The 17,143-nt window shown below is 36.7% G+C and overlaps 1 protein-coding gene across 2 annotated transcripts in view; it reads right to left on the reverse strand.

Annotated features, from left to right (window-relative positions):
- The window catches only part of LOC126297842 (forkhead box protein P2), a 68,164-nt gene that overhangs the window by 47,893 nt on the left and 3,128 nt on the right, over positions 1–17,143 (reverse strand). Inside the window, exons 2-5 of one of the 2 annotated variants that reach the window (XM_049989094.1) lie at positions 8,898–9,002; positions 8,466–8,608; positions 4,825–4,930; positions 3,905–4,745 (exon numbers count right to left, since the gene is read on the reverse strand). In XM_049989094.1, coding sequence (XP_049845051.1) covers positions 3,905–4,734 — 830 coding nt within the window. In that variant the 5' untranslated portion in view covers positions 4,735–4,745; positions 4,825–4,930; positions 8,466–8,608; positions 8,898–9,002. The remainder of the gene's footprint in view (positions 1–3,904; positions 4,746–4,824; positions 4,931–8,465; positions 8,609–8,897; positions 9,003–17,143) is intronic. The other variant, XM_049989095.1, reaches the window with a different exon arrangement.

Below are 17,143 nucleotides of genomic sequence, written 5' to 3' on the forward strand. Positions count from 1 at the left end.
ACAACGCAAAAAGTATCCCCCCACAATGACATCATCATAAAACTCACAAGTAACAGATGTGGTGCCCAACCAAAAGTACTCAGAACATCTCGAACTCACATTATGTTACTCTGATACTGAATACACCTGCCCTGTTTGGTACAGTTCTGGACATGCTAGGCATGTCTCGTTGCCCTCAACGAGACATGTAGAATAACATCAGGATGCCTGAGAGCAACGCCCACCTACAAACTCTACAGCCTGGAGGGGATAGCCCCACCAGATATTAGACGGAAAGCTGCCGTGAATACAGAGAGAAGCAAAGTGGAAATAATGGCTGCTCACCTGTTGCATGGACACCAACCTCCCCCATGCAGGCTCAAATCTAAGAAGAGCTTTCTAAAAATTTCCATGAAAAACAGTATGCCACCATCAATGGCACGACAAAACCTGTGGAAAACCAGAAATGCAGATACTGCATCTTGGATCCCTCCTGCGGAGCATCCCCCCCCCCCCTCCCCCGGCCCCCCCTCCAGGTAATGGAAAATGTGGAAGTCCCGTAACAGACTAAGAAATGGTGTGAGTAGAACAAAGGATAATATGGCCAAATGGAACTATCTTGTGGACCTATCACCTGTATGTGAATGTGGAGCCGAACAAACCCCAAGCACCTGTACAACTTGTCCTCAGTTCCCAGTTTCCTGCAGACTGGAGGACCTGCTGTGGGCCAGGGACAATGCCACTGAGGTCGCTAATTTTTGGTCTGATTCTATTTAGTGTTTGTAATTTGCTTATATTTAACTATTATTATATGGCTATATTTGCCTCAAATTGTATCTATATTTCCTATGTATGTATTAATTTTATGTATTTGGTCTGATTTTCTACTTTTGTCTATTTCTTATGCAAGGCTTTTGACAAGAATAAATAAATACATAACTTACAGCATATCTTAAGTGGAAGATTTTGCAACCTGCGTGCAGTATGAGCACTTTTTTAACATAATTATCATTTGTGTTTTGGCTTTAAAGATGAGTACTAGAAACTTGCTGTTCATGAATGTACATGTCTCACTGCCATCAAATCACAGCTTGGACACTACAGAGCTTTACTGTACTGTGTTCAAAATTATTTTAGCAATGACAACTATAAAGAAAGTAGTGGAGTTAATCTCATGCCAAGGCATGTCATGTTTTCAGCCCATCACACACGACCTGTAGCCACAGCAACCACTTGCCATTACCAAACCTCCACCACCATAACTACTGAACTTCCACCTTGCATTACATTTGAATTTCAGGCAGCTTGCTGTACTTTGTGATGTTTTAGTTTTTCAAATGTTATGGGTGGAAAACTTCGACACCGATCTCTTGGCCAGCATATTGCCATAATATGTTCGCTGACATTTGCCTTCCCACTCAAATACATAGGAAGTCTTATACTTCACATTAATCCCCATTGCCTTAATTTTTTATCAAGTTTTGTGGAATTTTTCACAATATAGTTGATATTCAGCACTCCAATAATTAATATGTACACTGAGAAAGAAAAATTGCATAAACTTTCTTACGTAAACAAGGTAACTGGGAAAAAAAACTGCCACAGCTCTAATGTAAACACGAACTTGTGAAGACGAACAACAAAATTTTTGAGAAAGAAGAGCAGCTAGAAAATAAATCAAGACTGGCAAATCCAGAGGAAAAAAAATTGGATTAGCAGAAAAAATAGATTAATTTGCTCTGGCTGCAAAAATGTTATTTTGTTTATTGCAGTTATTAGTGCAGAAAGGAACATCTGACACTTAGCAGATCACTGGTCATCCTTAAGGATGCAAATCTTTTTTGAGGTAGTCCATGGAACAGACATTCGTCAAAGAATGACACAAGTGTATGGAGAGCACTGAACGCCTGTTGCAATTCCGGCACTCAGTCCGACTTCTGTGACCATGGCTACCACCGTAACTCACCAGTCTTCAATAACGATAGCATCCACCTGCTGGACATGGCAATGGTAATGCAGTGTGGCATTCCATCACCAGCCTGACACACACACACACACACACACACACACACACACACACACACACACACACACACACAGAGAGAGAGAGAGAGAGAGAGAGAGAGAGAGAGAGAGAGAGAGAGAGAGAGAGAGAGAGAGAGAGACCCTTACTCTATACTGTAATCAGCATGCAAAGGCACAAGACCTTCAACTACCATAATTTTAAAGTCAGCAACTGAAGTCGGTATAAATGGGTAAGCAACTGCCATGGAAATGTACACAGTAAAAGTTTCTTTTTTCTCATCAAGACGATTAAATGTACTAAACATGCTTAGGCAAGAGGATAGTGATCTTCAACAAAGTAGAAATGATCCAGGAAATAATCAAATCTTAATGTGCACAACTGAAGACACATTAGAGAAGCTACTTCTGAGTTGTATATGTTATCTACAGTAAATGCAGGTCATTTCCTTAATTCTCATTTTTATTTACTAGGTGCAAGGTGTATATGATAAGTGGAATAGTAATGTATTTACCAGAAACAATTAACAGCTGTCAGGGGCACCAATAATGCAATCATATCAACCTGATACACAATATTTCTTTACACTCAACACTACTACATCCATCATACTACAACAATTAAGTTTACAAACATTATATTGTTTCTGTCAACATGCATTACAAGTCAGAAGAGATTTTATTTCTGGCACTTACAAGTGCATACCATGTAACAAATGATCAACATTGATGGCAACACCAAAACAATTACATAGAATATGAGGTATTAGTCAGAGGCAAATAATCACAGACACACTGAAGCATTATCTAAAGAACATTCAAAACATCAATGTATAAAAGGCTATTTCACTGTGTGTATTTTATAGCATATACTCAATGTACAGTCACAGGGTGTACAGCAGCAAGTTCAATATGCAGTGACCAAACTTTCTAAGGGCAGTAACTTGTCAACATCACACAGTGAAAAATGTAAAGACTAAGGCAAAAATACATCACAGCACTTTAAACTTAACTACAACTAAATGTGATATTATTGCTGGAAAGCAGTAATTTCTTAAAACAGCTGCGCAATTAACACAAAAAACTGAATTGAAATTTTATGCTGCAGCCAAATAGTTAATGTAGAGGCTGAAAATGAGTTATCTGCAAATGCCTTATTGCTTGTGACACCACAACAATGTTCCTTCTTTGTGGTATTTGTCACCTTTTGAACTTCATTAAGTGCTACAAAATTAATTCAGAGGACCTCAACCAAATTTATACTTCTGTCTACTCATTAACAAAATTCTCAAAGCCCTGTCCAAAATATAAATAAAATTTTATTTAGTCTATTGTTTGTAACCTTCACCCATTGTACATTTCAGTGGATCTCAATATAAGTGCAAGGCACCAGACAAAGAATGGAGCTAATAACATTCATGCTGCTGGGTATAAATGGGAAAGACAAAAGCAAACTATACAACACAGATGGAGAGACTATGGTGCAACTATGAACTTTATGTTAAAAATGGGCCACAAAACTTACTCCTGTAAAGTAAGTTGTTAGTCACACTTAGTAGATGCTGTGATGGTTCACACTAAGAAATGTCAGCACCACCAATGGCGATGACTGATGCATAATCTTTAGGTGCTTCAACTTAATACAGCATCTGTTAAATACAGGTAGTGTATTTTCTGCAGCAGAACTGTAGAAACAACAAATTTTTTTCTCAAAGAATATGGTAATAAGGAGGCAAAATAAGTCTGATGGTTCAATTTTTCAGGCCATTTCCTGAAGACCTGCTACCATAGTTTCAGAGTTCTTTGCAGTCAAAACAATTCAGTTACAAATTTTACATACAAGTACATAATGCTGCACACTAAGCTTAAAATTACAGCTGATAAAACTGTAATTGTTACTCACCACATGAAATTATAGATTTCGGATACAGGTAAACTCCCAGTCCTGCTGTTTTTTAAAGCCATGGCAATAAGACACGAGTAAGAGTATGCAGGCTTTGGATAAGGTCTCTCATCAAACTCCATATCAAAGTTTTTGGTGTCACGTTTCCTACTATTAGGCTGTGGTTGCAAGGACCTTGCAATTAAATCCACATTACTCTGATGAGCAGGAACATGATCCTTCTGTGTAAACTTTGTACTGCTGATAATGTTTGGGACACTTTTTGTTGTCATTACTGACTGAAAAGCATCGGTCTTGGTGATGACTTTGTTGACACTGTGAGACACTGTTGAAGCATTTAATGCTGATGACAACTGGTTTACTGGAGTTGTGGAAGCTGAAACTGTTTGGGACATAACAGTATTTCCTGAAGAACTTGGCACTGAAGTGTTTAAGTTGTCTGACAGCTTTTCTTCACAAGGCATCAAGGGTTTACTAACAATAACACTAACAGTCTTAGGTGGTGCCTGAGGAACAGTCACAAATGTCACTGGCAACACAGTACTTGGATTTAACTTCACTGCAGTAGTATCACAACCCAGTAAATCCAGGTTCAAATTTGAACTGGACGAGTTACTATTTTCACTATACAAGCAGCCATTAGTAAGCCACATTGCCATATCATCTGAAGTACCCAATGCTCCTTCTAAGTCTACCGGAGGAAATTCTCCACTTAACGAGAGGCTGAGGTCTGTCCCCAGAACACTTTCCAAATCTGATTTGTAGTCACAGTCAAGCATCTCTTGGAGAGATAAAGACATTGTATCCTGTGTACTGAAAAAAGGATCCATTTTTGTAACTTCTGCAATAAAGAAAAATATATTAGAAAATAATTCCCAGTCCTCTTATATTTAACTATAGTACAATCATCATCAACTTACCCAGGTTACATTCTTGCTCATCCAGCAAATACAACCACACTACACTACTTTCGACGAAGTACAATATTAATGACTAATCATCATCTCGTCAAAGCACTACCAGTGCCTGAAAATGCAAGACACGTTGCTATTTATATAGACATGAGGAGCATATTATGGAGTACATCTACACACACACACACACACACACACACACACACACACACCCTTTCACATGAATTATTAATCTCAGACATAGCCATAACAGTTCAGAAATTGTAATTTTTGCGTAAATGTTTAGCCTACATTAAGTTGTATATAGTTGCAGGTGACAAACTGCAATGAAAAACAGTAACTGTAAAAAATGTAATACAGCAGGAAAACCACACCATGTGGTAGGAAGGTATGAAAGCACAATTTTATGTGCTCTTCAAAAACCTGTAATTACAATTTAAAAACTAATATTTATATGTATTAAACAGTAAAGAACATTCCTTATCTTCAAAAGCCATAATAATAAAAAATCACTGATGATGCTACAACTGCAGTGGTACATGTCTGGGACAAAAAACAAAATCATATTTTGCTAAAGGTGGACCCCACTCAAAAACATATGTTACTGTTAAAGCAAACACAGACAAAAGAGCTTAAACATCAAGATGATTAACAAAACATACAGATAGTATCAATTATTTTTAACTTTTACACACTAAGGCTGTACCTTGAATAAAGTGTTATGCACTTTTCTTCTGTTTGATACTAATTGAAAATAATTTGAATGATCTTTCAGCATTAACAGTAGTATGGTTACAACATTTTTAGGATACATCATTTGGAAAGAGGTATCTGGAAACATATTACTTTTTTTTGTTATAATTGGCCACACATTCTTCCTAGATGTATAGATTTGATGTATGGGAAAGGTACAAAGGAGCTTTGGATAATTAAATGAGATTTGATGTCTGTACTACTACTACTACTACTACTACTACTACTACTAATAATAATAATAATAATAATAATAATAATAACAATATAGTAACAGTTGCCTTCCCACTCATTTGCAAAGGAACTCTAATATTTCATTTAAAACCCCATTACCCTACATTCTCTATAAAGTTTTATGGATCTTTTCACAATATACGGGATATTTGGAAACCCACACTGTTCATGAGGCACAACACCACTTAACACTTCACAAAATACATCAATGATTTCAAAGTTCATTTACCATTAGTCCGGCTTGAGTACTCCAATAATTAATTAATGTTACAATACCCACCTTTTTTGAGCAAGTGCTCCAGCAACTGAGCTATTGAAACATGACTCACGTCCCACCCTCACAGCCTTACATCCGCCAGTACCTCATCACCTATGTTTGAAACTTGACAGTTCTCTGCCATACCGTGAACAAATAGCACTTCTGGAAGTAATACTGTAAAGAGACATGGCTTGGACATAGCCTTGGAGATGAGGTAATGGCAAAAGTAAGGCTGTGAGTTGTGCTGAGACAGCCCAGTCAGTAGAACACTTGACCATGAAAGGCAAAGGTCTCAAGTTTGAGTCCCAGTCTGACACAGTTTTAATCTGTCGGGAAGTTGCAATGTTATATCTTCAACTGACATTTTCAAGAAGGAAAAAATCGTGCTTAATCTGTGGAATAAAAGTTTCTTGTTCACATCATTTCCTCCATGTACTGCATGTAATGGCAAACAGATTTCATCACCACTATAAGAAAATCATTATGGATATTTTGTGTAAGTAATTCACGTTGCAAAGTTCACGAAATTTTCCAGTTTGCTCAAAGTATCCTCCACTGAGTTCCATGAACTGCGTGTATTCTCTCAACCTACTTGAGGAAACTCTCACAACTTGGTTACATGGGAAATGCTGTGCATACTATAATCCTGGAATTCACTAAATTTCCCCTAATTCTTTTCTTTTACTTCTGAGAAGCAAAAGAAGTAAAAGAAATCAAGAAAAGGTTCAAAGCAGGGCAAGAATTTGCAAACGGATGTGCCTGGATTTCAAATTCTCGACAAATCCAGACATTGTGGTCACATAGTGATAATGCGTGTCATCGGGGAAGAACATGATCCCTTGAACACTTAATTTTTGATCCCCACTCCCACATTATTTCGAGAATATTACTAAGGCAGTGATTGTTCAACCTCCTAGCAATGCAACTGGACTGATGGGTACATCTGCAGTGAAGGACAGGTACACCACTCCTTTGCTTCAAATACTTGTAATTTTCACTTAGATTGACACTGCATTACTGGAAGATATGTAGAATGAATGCCCCCACTTTGTAACTGGTAAAATAACGCCATTTTGAATCAACACACTGAATTGCATTAACAAAGGCGTTCGACACAGCTTGCCAACTCACCACTAAACTGTTACCTTTCAATCTAAACTAGACCTCAGATTACGATACCAATAAGTATGTCACCACATCTAAGGTCCCATATTCACATTCATTGGCATCACCAACTCATGACCAAACTGTCACTGAACAACCTAAACTAGACCTCTGGCTATGCTACGTATCAGTCTGCCATCACCAAAAAAAAAAAAAAAACTTTCGGTTTTTCATTCCGTTCCAGTTTGCAATTGTATGACATCAAACACCACAACATCCTTATGTTACACAATGGAATTTGCATTCAGTATCAGTAGGTTCAGTTGACTCCATTGAATCCACATGACCAAAAATGGTGCTGTAACAATGTAATTTGTTATGATGCAGATTACCCCGCAACCATTCTTGTGCATGTGTACAACTATTCCTTTGACAGAGGGTGACTTGTCATCTCATTACTTTGATACTTAGTTGCATAAATCTACATCACGCAGTGTAAATTTGGTGTGTTTCCAAAATAAAATTTTTGTATTTGATACTTATTAATACCTAACACACTAATGCGTCAATTCATTTTTGTGAATGATTCAATCATACATAAAATTTAAAACGTACAAATAAATGTACTTTAAATGATAATATTCATTCTGTGCATATTCTGGCAAGTACAAAACTGTCAGTACATCCTTAAAGCAGAATGTAACATCAATTGTGTTTCACACATTACTTAAGTAGATGACAAACCGAAAAAATTACAGAATGGAAATGTTTGAATAAGATATTACTTTAAGTCAATTTGAGTTTGTTCAGATAAATAGAGCCAACAGTTCACAAATATTTTTCCTTTATCTTGACAATCTCAAGCGTCAGGTAAAGTGTCAGTCTTTTAGTTCTCTCCCCATAGGTGGATACATTACAAGGTGACTGCATGCTTAAGTCATATAATATGCAGTAGCACTGACATCAGGTATTATTTCAACTTCTTCAGTAATCAACAACACAACACAAGACTGTTGTTACTGGAAGTTTACACTCATTGTAACCTTATGAAACTGAATGTATGACCACAATCACTTTCATACATTCTAGTAAAGTTCAAACTTTTCAACAGAAAGTTAGCTGGGAGTTGTATGGAATACAACTTTTATATTACAAACAAAAGAACATAAATTAAGTACTCAAAATTTAATTCATGGGAGAACACTAAATGCTGATTATTATTATCATGATCTTTATTATTAATAATACAATTATTATTATTATCATCATCATTATTATTGTTTGTGTTGTTACGCACTTTTTTTGACTGAAATTTTACGCATCCTCTTCTGAATTTTAATACAGAGTAACATTACGGCAAACTCCAGAATGCACTGTGGTGTCACTTCTCGTGCATCTATATAAAGCCATTTCCCAAAACCTTGGATGCTTTGTTGGCCACTATAAAAAATCAGTAATAATGAACATTCGAACCCAAATACATCACAGTTTGTAACACAACAATGTACATAATGTTCTCTGACATGTTACTATATTTAACTGCTCTAGCACTTATTTGTAATGGTTCACAGTTTTTGTTTTCCCCAAAATAGTCTGCAGAATATATGCGCATTAAGAACCTATGTAATGGCAAATGTGAACATGAAGTTTTGCATTTGAAAATATGTAAGTAATTAACAATATTGTAAATTTTTTTATAAGAATAGAAGAAAAATAAACTGCAACATACCTTCAGTACAAATGTTCTTGATATTACAGCTGCCATAGGTATCATACAATTGCTTTTTTTGCACATCTTGAAACGAAACTTGTCTCGGCAAGAGACAAAGGTAACCTACAAAAAAAAAAAAAGGCAAGGTATCAAATCTGAAAATGACGGTATTTTGACAATGTTCAATGTAAGTGGGCTTCTTGCAGAAAGAACCAAATGAAGACCACTAATAACTTAAAAACTAATTTAATATTCAACAATCCGATAATAATACGTATCATATGCACCAAAACTAAGTCACTATGAACACCACATATCACGTTGATAACAAAAAGAAAAAAGGTCTAGAAGTTTAGGTAAAATTATACTCAGCTTCCTGTGAGAACCTGTATCGTGCTGAGAGTTAAGTGTACTTAACAAGTTCCACAGTGTGGTCCCTTACTGCAACAAGGACATAAACATTTGTTTTTCAAATGCAAACACCTTTTCATACTGCAATATAATATTCAGTTTTCAGAGTGTTCTACCTTTTTTTGTTACATGCATCTACAGTGAATCTTTGTAGTCACCATCTGCCTATCCAACCAAGATCCGCATTTTATGCCACATGGGCCATATTTCTGTAAAAATATTTTGGTTTTCTCATTTGTCCCACTGTCTGTCATCACCTAAATGATGTGAACATTTTGTAGCAATCCAGCAGCATCAGAAAACACACTGGGTAGCACTATGGCTCCGAAACAGTTCAATCTATGAGCTAGTCTATTCTTAGCCTCTGTGGTTTGCAAATGCCCCTTGATGTCTCTCCACCTAGTAATAAAGAGTATATCATGGTTTTCGCCTTCTCCATTATTTAACCTGGAGCATCCTCACCTAAGACTACAACTCCACTGCTGATCTGGAAATAGCTTCAGATTCATATGAGAATTGTGATGAATTTTGTTGTAAGAACTTCATTTAATTTGCAGGAGAGAGAGAGAGAGAGAGAGAGAGAGAGAGAGAGAGAGAGAAGGTGGGGTGGGGGGCTTCAATAGCTAGATACAAAAATTACTATTATGAACCATACAGCAGAGTACTTGCCTTTTTCTAATATTAGGCATGTATTCACACTCTATGAGGCACCAAATATAACAGCGAAACAAGATAAATTAGAGTAAAGAAGAGGTTTAAGTCTTGTAGTTTTGACATAAGTGAATGTAGATTTCCTGGCATCGTTCGTAGGTTTTAAGCTGGGAGGCAGTTTTGAATCTTCACCAGAAACTGCCCAGCTGTAACCATGGGAGATCTTCATCAGTCATAATTTGGCACCACTTGACAAATTAAGGCATTCTATCTTCAAATAATTGCTTTGCAACTAATTGGCCTTTCAGATGCCTTAACATATAATAAACAGTATCAATACAAACTCTTCAGTACACAGCAGACATTTAAATATGTGTTCCAGAAGGAAATCAGTCGTAGTATGATATTGAAGACAGAGGCTCACCACAAGAGTAACTGCTGTACTCTGACACCCTGTAACTATACCCCAGGGCATAATGTAAGCCTAAGCACAAAATCTACGTAAAGGTCTGAAATGGAAACAATATGTATATGAAGTAACAACAAAATGAAGGACCCAGTTGTGAAGCCTAAGACAATGATATGGAAGACTGTGCCGTTAGAGAGTGAAATGACTGTAGAATGGCCACCAAGCACAGAACATAGTCACATCTAAATGAAGGAATTTTGTTGCGGTACTCTACTATTCACCAAATTAACACAATCTGAGACACTGTAACATACTTCTGTAATATAAATGGTGCAATTTGTGCCTTTAAACACAGTATAGTCTATGTTCACAAAGGAAACTAAAGAGTAATAGTTTTTTTTAAGACAGGACTCACAAGATGAAAAAAAAAAATCAGTGAAAAATATACCATTAGAACTGGTCAGCGTTTCAATTATCTGGCTTGTGATATTACATATGAGTATGACAAAGATATAGATAAAAAAAGTCATGAAGCTTGGAAACATGTGGAACTACAAATAGCTACTTAAGAAACAAGACCCAGAATGTCCCCACAGTGCTCTAGAGAAGTGCGTTGTAGGTCATTTGCAAACAAGTAAAATCCAGGCATCTGAAATGAGATTTACTATGCCTGTGAAAGACTGTTCCTGAATACACAGAATATGAAACAATAACGCCAGAAAGGAATTAAACATATTTTATGTAAGAAAGAAAATTGAAGAGTTCTTCTTCAATTCCCTTATGCTTTCTAGCTTTGGGTAGCCTCACTATCCATTTCTTCCTTTCCACAATATTTTCACACAATTTCTTCATTTCCACAATTGTTTTTGCATTCCTTTGTCCCAGTTTCTCAATCTAGTCTTCCCAAGTGAAGCAGGGTCTTCCTCATTCTGTTCTTCCCTGCACATATTCCAAATACTTTTTTAGCTTTTCTTTCCTTTCCCATTCTTTAACAAGCCCATACTAGCTCATCTGACACCCCTCTGTCACCACATACATGGCTTTCTTTTGTCCAGTCTCATTTCACTCAATCTCTTCTAGGATTTCTTACTGTTCACATGAACATTCCTTTGGCAGTGATCCAAGTTGTGTGTTTCTCTGGTACTGCAGAGCTTTCACACCATTCCATGTATGGTGCCATAACTGCACTGTAAATTTGCATTTTAGTTTTCATACTTCTTTCTTCGCTACTACTATGTTATTCGCCTGATAGTACATTGAGACTGCTTTCTTAGTTCCAATTTAGCACCTCTTGTTTTATTTTCCTCGTTACTTTTAAGTATGACACCTAGGTATTCAAAACTGTTTACTTTTCCAAGAATCTTTCCAGTACAGAGTATACTGGGTTGTTCTTCCCGTCTATTGTTTTTTAATAGCTGCCTTACTTTGCTACGCATTTGCTACCATTCACTTCTTCATACCATTTCATTACATCCTGCAGAAGTCTTTCTGGTATGTCACCCACCAACACTGTATCATCTGTCTAGTGAAACATTTGCAGGTAGACTGGTCATAGTCTCTATATTCCAAGCTTTGTTCTGAGGGTTCACTTCTTAGGTGTGGTGGAGGTAAGTTCCTATGGGAGCAAACTGTGAGGTCATTGGTCACTAGGCTTACACACTACTTAAACTAACTTACACTAATGTGACACACACACACACACACACACACACACACACACACACACACACACACACACACACACACACACACACACGGGAGGTGTTTGAACCGCGGCAAGGCGCTGCAGACTGCTTGGCTGCCCTGCGCGGCACTTAGGTGGGTTGGTTTTTTTTTGTTTTTTTTTTTTACTTCATATAGGAAGACATTTAATGTGTAAGGGGGCTAAGACTTCACGTTTTTGAGTCATTTCTCCATTGGGAATGTTCCTGACCCTTCACCATCAATACAACACACTCCCATCAGTTGTTCATACACACTCTCCACAGAATTAATCAATTTCACTGGTACCATCTTTGCTACCAGTGCTTTCCACACACAGTGCCTTCACAAGAAAACAAATGCAGCTTCAGGATTGAGAAAAAAAGAGATACATGTCCCAGTTCTTGGCTATACTCTTCTTCACAATTGTTCTTAAAGTGTAGCTGTGATCCTGCATCTGTCGCCCCGGCTTAACAGCAGGCTCCTCGACACCCTCTCCACCAATTTCTCAGTTGACTCTCCAATATATGAATATAGCCTTCATGGACTACTAATGATAGACAGATAGCCCTGTAGTTATCACAGTCATAACTGTTTCCCTTCTTACGCCAATATATGATTGTTCTTCCAATCCTCTGGGATACTAATTTGCTCCTACACACTCTGGAACAGAAGTTCCTTTGACACTTCTGCTCCATCATACTTGATTATTTCCAAAGCCATCTCATTTTCCAATTATTCCCAGAGCTATCCCCTTTTCTATGATCTGAGTGTTGCATAAATATGTACTATTCAGACAGTTCCTCCAAGTAACTATAAGTTTCTCAAATTTGATGGATTTGTACTAGTGTTTGTTTGAAAATATCAGGTACATGAATTTTCCAAAGAAAATTAGGACGGCTGTAAATTTAACAGACAATTATCATATTCTGGTAACAGTATGAGCACACCCATACACATTGCTAAGGATTGCTGCTGCACACTAAGTCAGAGCACTACCACAAGGAACCATTGTGTTATTTCAAAATTCAAAGAATAATTTTAATCCAGAATGAGGGATAACTCCATCGGAAGTGTGCAGAAAACTTAAGATTCTGAAAATAACATTCTCGCCACATTCGTTCTCAAAACCAGAGCTACAACGCAAAATTATTACATTTTCTTCCAGTTATGAAACAACTAGTGTCTCTGTATTGGTAGCACACAGGTTTTTTTTAATTATAATAAACTGCCAGTGCACTGTTATTGAATTGAGAGATTTGTGCTAATGTTGCCTGAAAACTAAACTGGTCATCAGTGAATGGAATGTGTTTCTTGTTCTGCTTTAAGCACAGTCACAATTTTTCCTACACCAGACTCTAATACTAATGACTATACAGTTTGATGCTAGACTTGAGAAAGTGCCTTGAACTTTAATTTATGTATCTCAAACATTCATACAAGAATTGTCACAAACATTAGCAGTACTGCTTACTTACCAAGAGCAAAATGTGAAACAGAGGAAATTATCTATGAGACCAATAAATAAATAGATCGAGTAAGATGAAAATTTTCATGTGTCCAATTATGTAGGTTCTGTATGCCATTTGTTACTTATTGCACAAGAATATATTTTAGCCCCAGAAAGGAATCTGGAGCTGAAAATATCTTAATTCTACTCAGAATTAGGTATATTGTGAACTACAATAAATATATGTTTGTGGCTGTCAACATCCTCAGCTACTTGGGCATGAAGTTTGAACACAGCAGAACTGCATACCTTAAACAAAATGTGCATTTCAACTACCCAGCTAGGCATATAGACACAGCAAAAAACTATTGAAATATTTTAGTATTTTTTATTTAGAAATTATGCAATAATTTTCAAAGATAGTAAAAGATATTGTAGATATACATTCACTCTAGGGCATACAGAAATCTACAAGCTCCTAGAACTCATTAACAAAAAAGTGCTACTGACAATGCTTCTTTACATCACACCGCAGTGCAATGTGAACACAACCCCTCCCCTCCCGAGTGTGTTTTATTATGAACAACTGCACCTAATCTCCCAAAATTTATACAAACTGGAGAATGACAAAATTCATTGTAATAATCCCAAATATTTGTCACCACACGTACTTTGTGATAACAGAAACAATACCTCTTTTTTTAAATCAAAGACACAATTTTGATGCAGTTAACACTTTATTTAAACATACATTGCTATATCAAATAATACTGTGTGTGCTTTTAACACATTAGTAACAAATGAGGAAATTTAACAGGTGACTGCTGTGATGCTGACAATTTACTTGACTAGTCATGTTAACTGAATAAGGAACAAACACAGCAATGTGTCAGTCTACAATTATAGCTTACATTTATAGCTAATTCTAGTAACATTGTTTCAGTAAGAAGTATATAAGATATTATGGCACCTTTCAAGTAACTTTGGACTTCTTTTATCAAAATATGTATACAGTTTCAGGTTTTACACATGGGCTAAAATGAATTGTACACCTGTACAAATAAATATATTTGTGTTTAAATAAATAAATATATATTAATAAATAAAGAAATATGTATAAATAAATATACACACAAATAAATACATACATAAATAGATAAATACAGCAATTCGACTTAACAGGGGCAAGTTTACTACAGCAAAGAATCATTTGTTGACCTTAAATAGCATACTGCTGTTATTTATGCAAACAACCATCAGACAGTTATGCACACACCTGGGTGAATATGTTAAAAGAAAAATTAATTATATGATCACACTAACATTACACAATAGGTTATGCTGAAGGTAACTTGTAAAAATATACAACACAGTTATACGAGACATACGCTTCTCAGATCAACTTGGTCAGCTTCTCATAAATAATGACTGTAAAAATAAAATATATGTGTGGTAATACAGAAAATAAGGTCAAGTAATTTATAATCAAGTCCAGACTCTCAAAACGAATGTATGCTGTGCGTGATCCACATAAAGCTAATACGATGTGGATTGACTGAGGACCATACTATAAAACTTCACACACAATATATTTTACAGATATTTAGTTGTGCACCATACAATTAGTGTGTATCCAGAACACTCATGTAATCCACAAATAACTGCTTACCTATGCCATACATTTTAAAGCTAACATGCTGCGAGTAAACAAACATTCAATACATCAATGAATTTTTTTTCTGAAGCAATGGGCCACATACTAATAAAATGGAGTACCACCCCTCTGAACTCTCTCCATGTACAAAGCAAAGAGGAGTTTGTTATTTTCGTAATAATATGGATTATCAGCAGCAGTGAGATCCGGAGTGTACTGACTAAGAATTTGAGCTGACATCCATGGATGCTGCTGACTTGGTGATGCAGGAGTCAGGTTGCTGTAACCATTATGTAATATATCTGTGTTCATCACTGCATTAATACTCTTGCTTTGGTCTGCACCATAACTGTAATTGGGAGGCTGAGCCACTGAGTGTGTTGAACTCCCCTGACTTGGTAATCCATTCCAGTCTTCCCCCTCAAAACTAGCATGTGCAACATGCTGAGAAACTAAATTGTTGTACACATTTTCACCAAAGTGCGTACTGTTAACTCTTTTCGGTAATGGCATAAAATCGCAACTGTCTGTTCCACAATTATCTCGGCTGCGTTTCCTGCTGCTAAGGAGTCCTTGTGCCATGGCTTTGAATAAGAGGACTCCAAAAAACACTTGCGCAGTTTCCAAATACAACCGTCCCTACATGTATCAACACACCTGTCCGAGGACAGAAAACAATTAATTAAGATCACAGTATGGATTAATATACACTAATAGGTCCTGAAAGGAAAACATACTTCTCATTTTGAAAGATAAGTTTTACAGTTTGGTTCGAGGTGTGGCGGTGAGTGCATTTCATCGTTATGAACATATTAAATGAAACTTTCAAATGAAAATGTATGTATTCTTGTTCAGGCAAGATTAGATAAACTCTGAATGAAGTAATCACCGAAAACTGCATTCTAACTGCTATTTTATGAATTACTCTTATTTCAAGTAATAGCAGCATATTATTACAATAATCCATATCAGTACACAAATAATTCAAAATCCAGAGTATTGCATGAAAGGTTAACACAGTTTAAAAGTTTCATTTATTACGATGCCTTGAAATCAAAACTGCAAATGAAGTATGTTATCACAAAAAGTGAAAACAATAAAAAACATCACACAGCAACAAACAAAGAAAACAGAGGCTGAAAGTGACCACTGCAACTATTCTCAGTTTGCTTCATCATCTCCTTTACATTTTGTTTAGAATGGCCCTACTCTCAACACCAACCTGTCTCCTCCACATTAAATAAACAGAACCAGTCTATCACCAAAAAGTAACAAGTAACTGCAAATGTGGGCCTCATTTTTGGGAATAGTGTCAAAAAAACCAGCTCAACCATTCTGTTTGTTTTATGTACACTGCAAGTGCCATTTCTAAATACTGGCAAATCAATTCAGCATGAGGGTGAAGTCAGTAAGGTTCGGTCGGTCGGTCGGTCGGTAGCTCTCTCTCTCTCTCTCTCTCTCTCTCTCTCTCACTACCCCCCCCCCCCCCCACCTCTTACACTCTGTACCCATAGTTGACCTTGACCAATTTCACTGGCCATAGATTTCCCTTTAGGTCGCAGTAAGGGTAGCTGCTATTAAGAATTATAAAGAATCTAAGCTTGCTTCTAAAATTGAGATCCATCACTGTACTCAGTGGTACAATAAAAACAATGGGGGCAAGAGGGGGGGGGGGGGGCAAAAAGAGAGAGAGAGAGAGAGAGAGAGAGAGAGAGAGAGAGAGAGAGAGAGAGAGAGAGAGATATGGGGGAGGGGGAGGAATGAAATGCACATTTCACCTGTAAGGCAACAATAACTTACACCAAGTGCACAACAAACTCAAAATGCTGCAGCACAACATAAATGAACCAAGATATGTGTATAACATTTTCATAGATAACTATTTTTAAGTCTGCACAGTGTTTTCTGCCAGCTCAGGCACGAGTTCTATGCAGCTCTCTTCACAAGGAAATACTCTGTTTAGTCTAAGTGTAGCATCTACAGTTAAC

This window comes from Schistocerca gregaria, chromosome X (assembly GCF_023897955.1).
Source record: "Schistocerca gregaria isolate iqSchGreg1 chromosome X, iqSchGreg1.2, whole genome shotgun sequence".
NCBI lineage: Eukaryota > Metazoa > Arthropoda > Insecta > Orthoptera > Acrididae > Schistocerca > Schistocerca gregaria.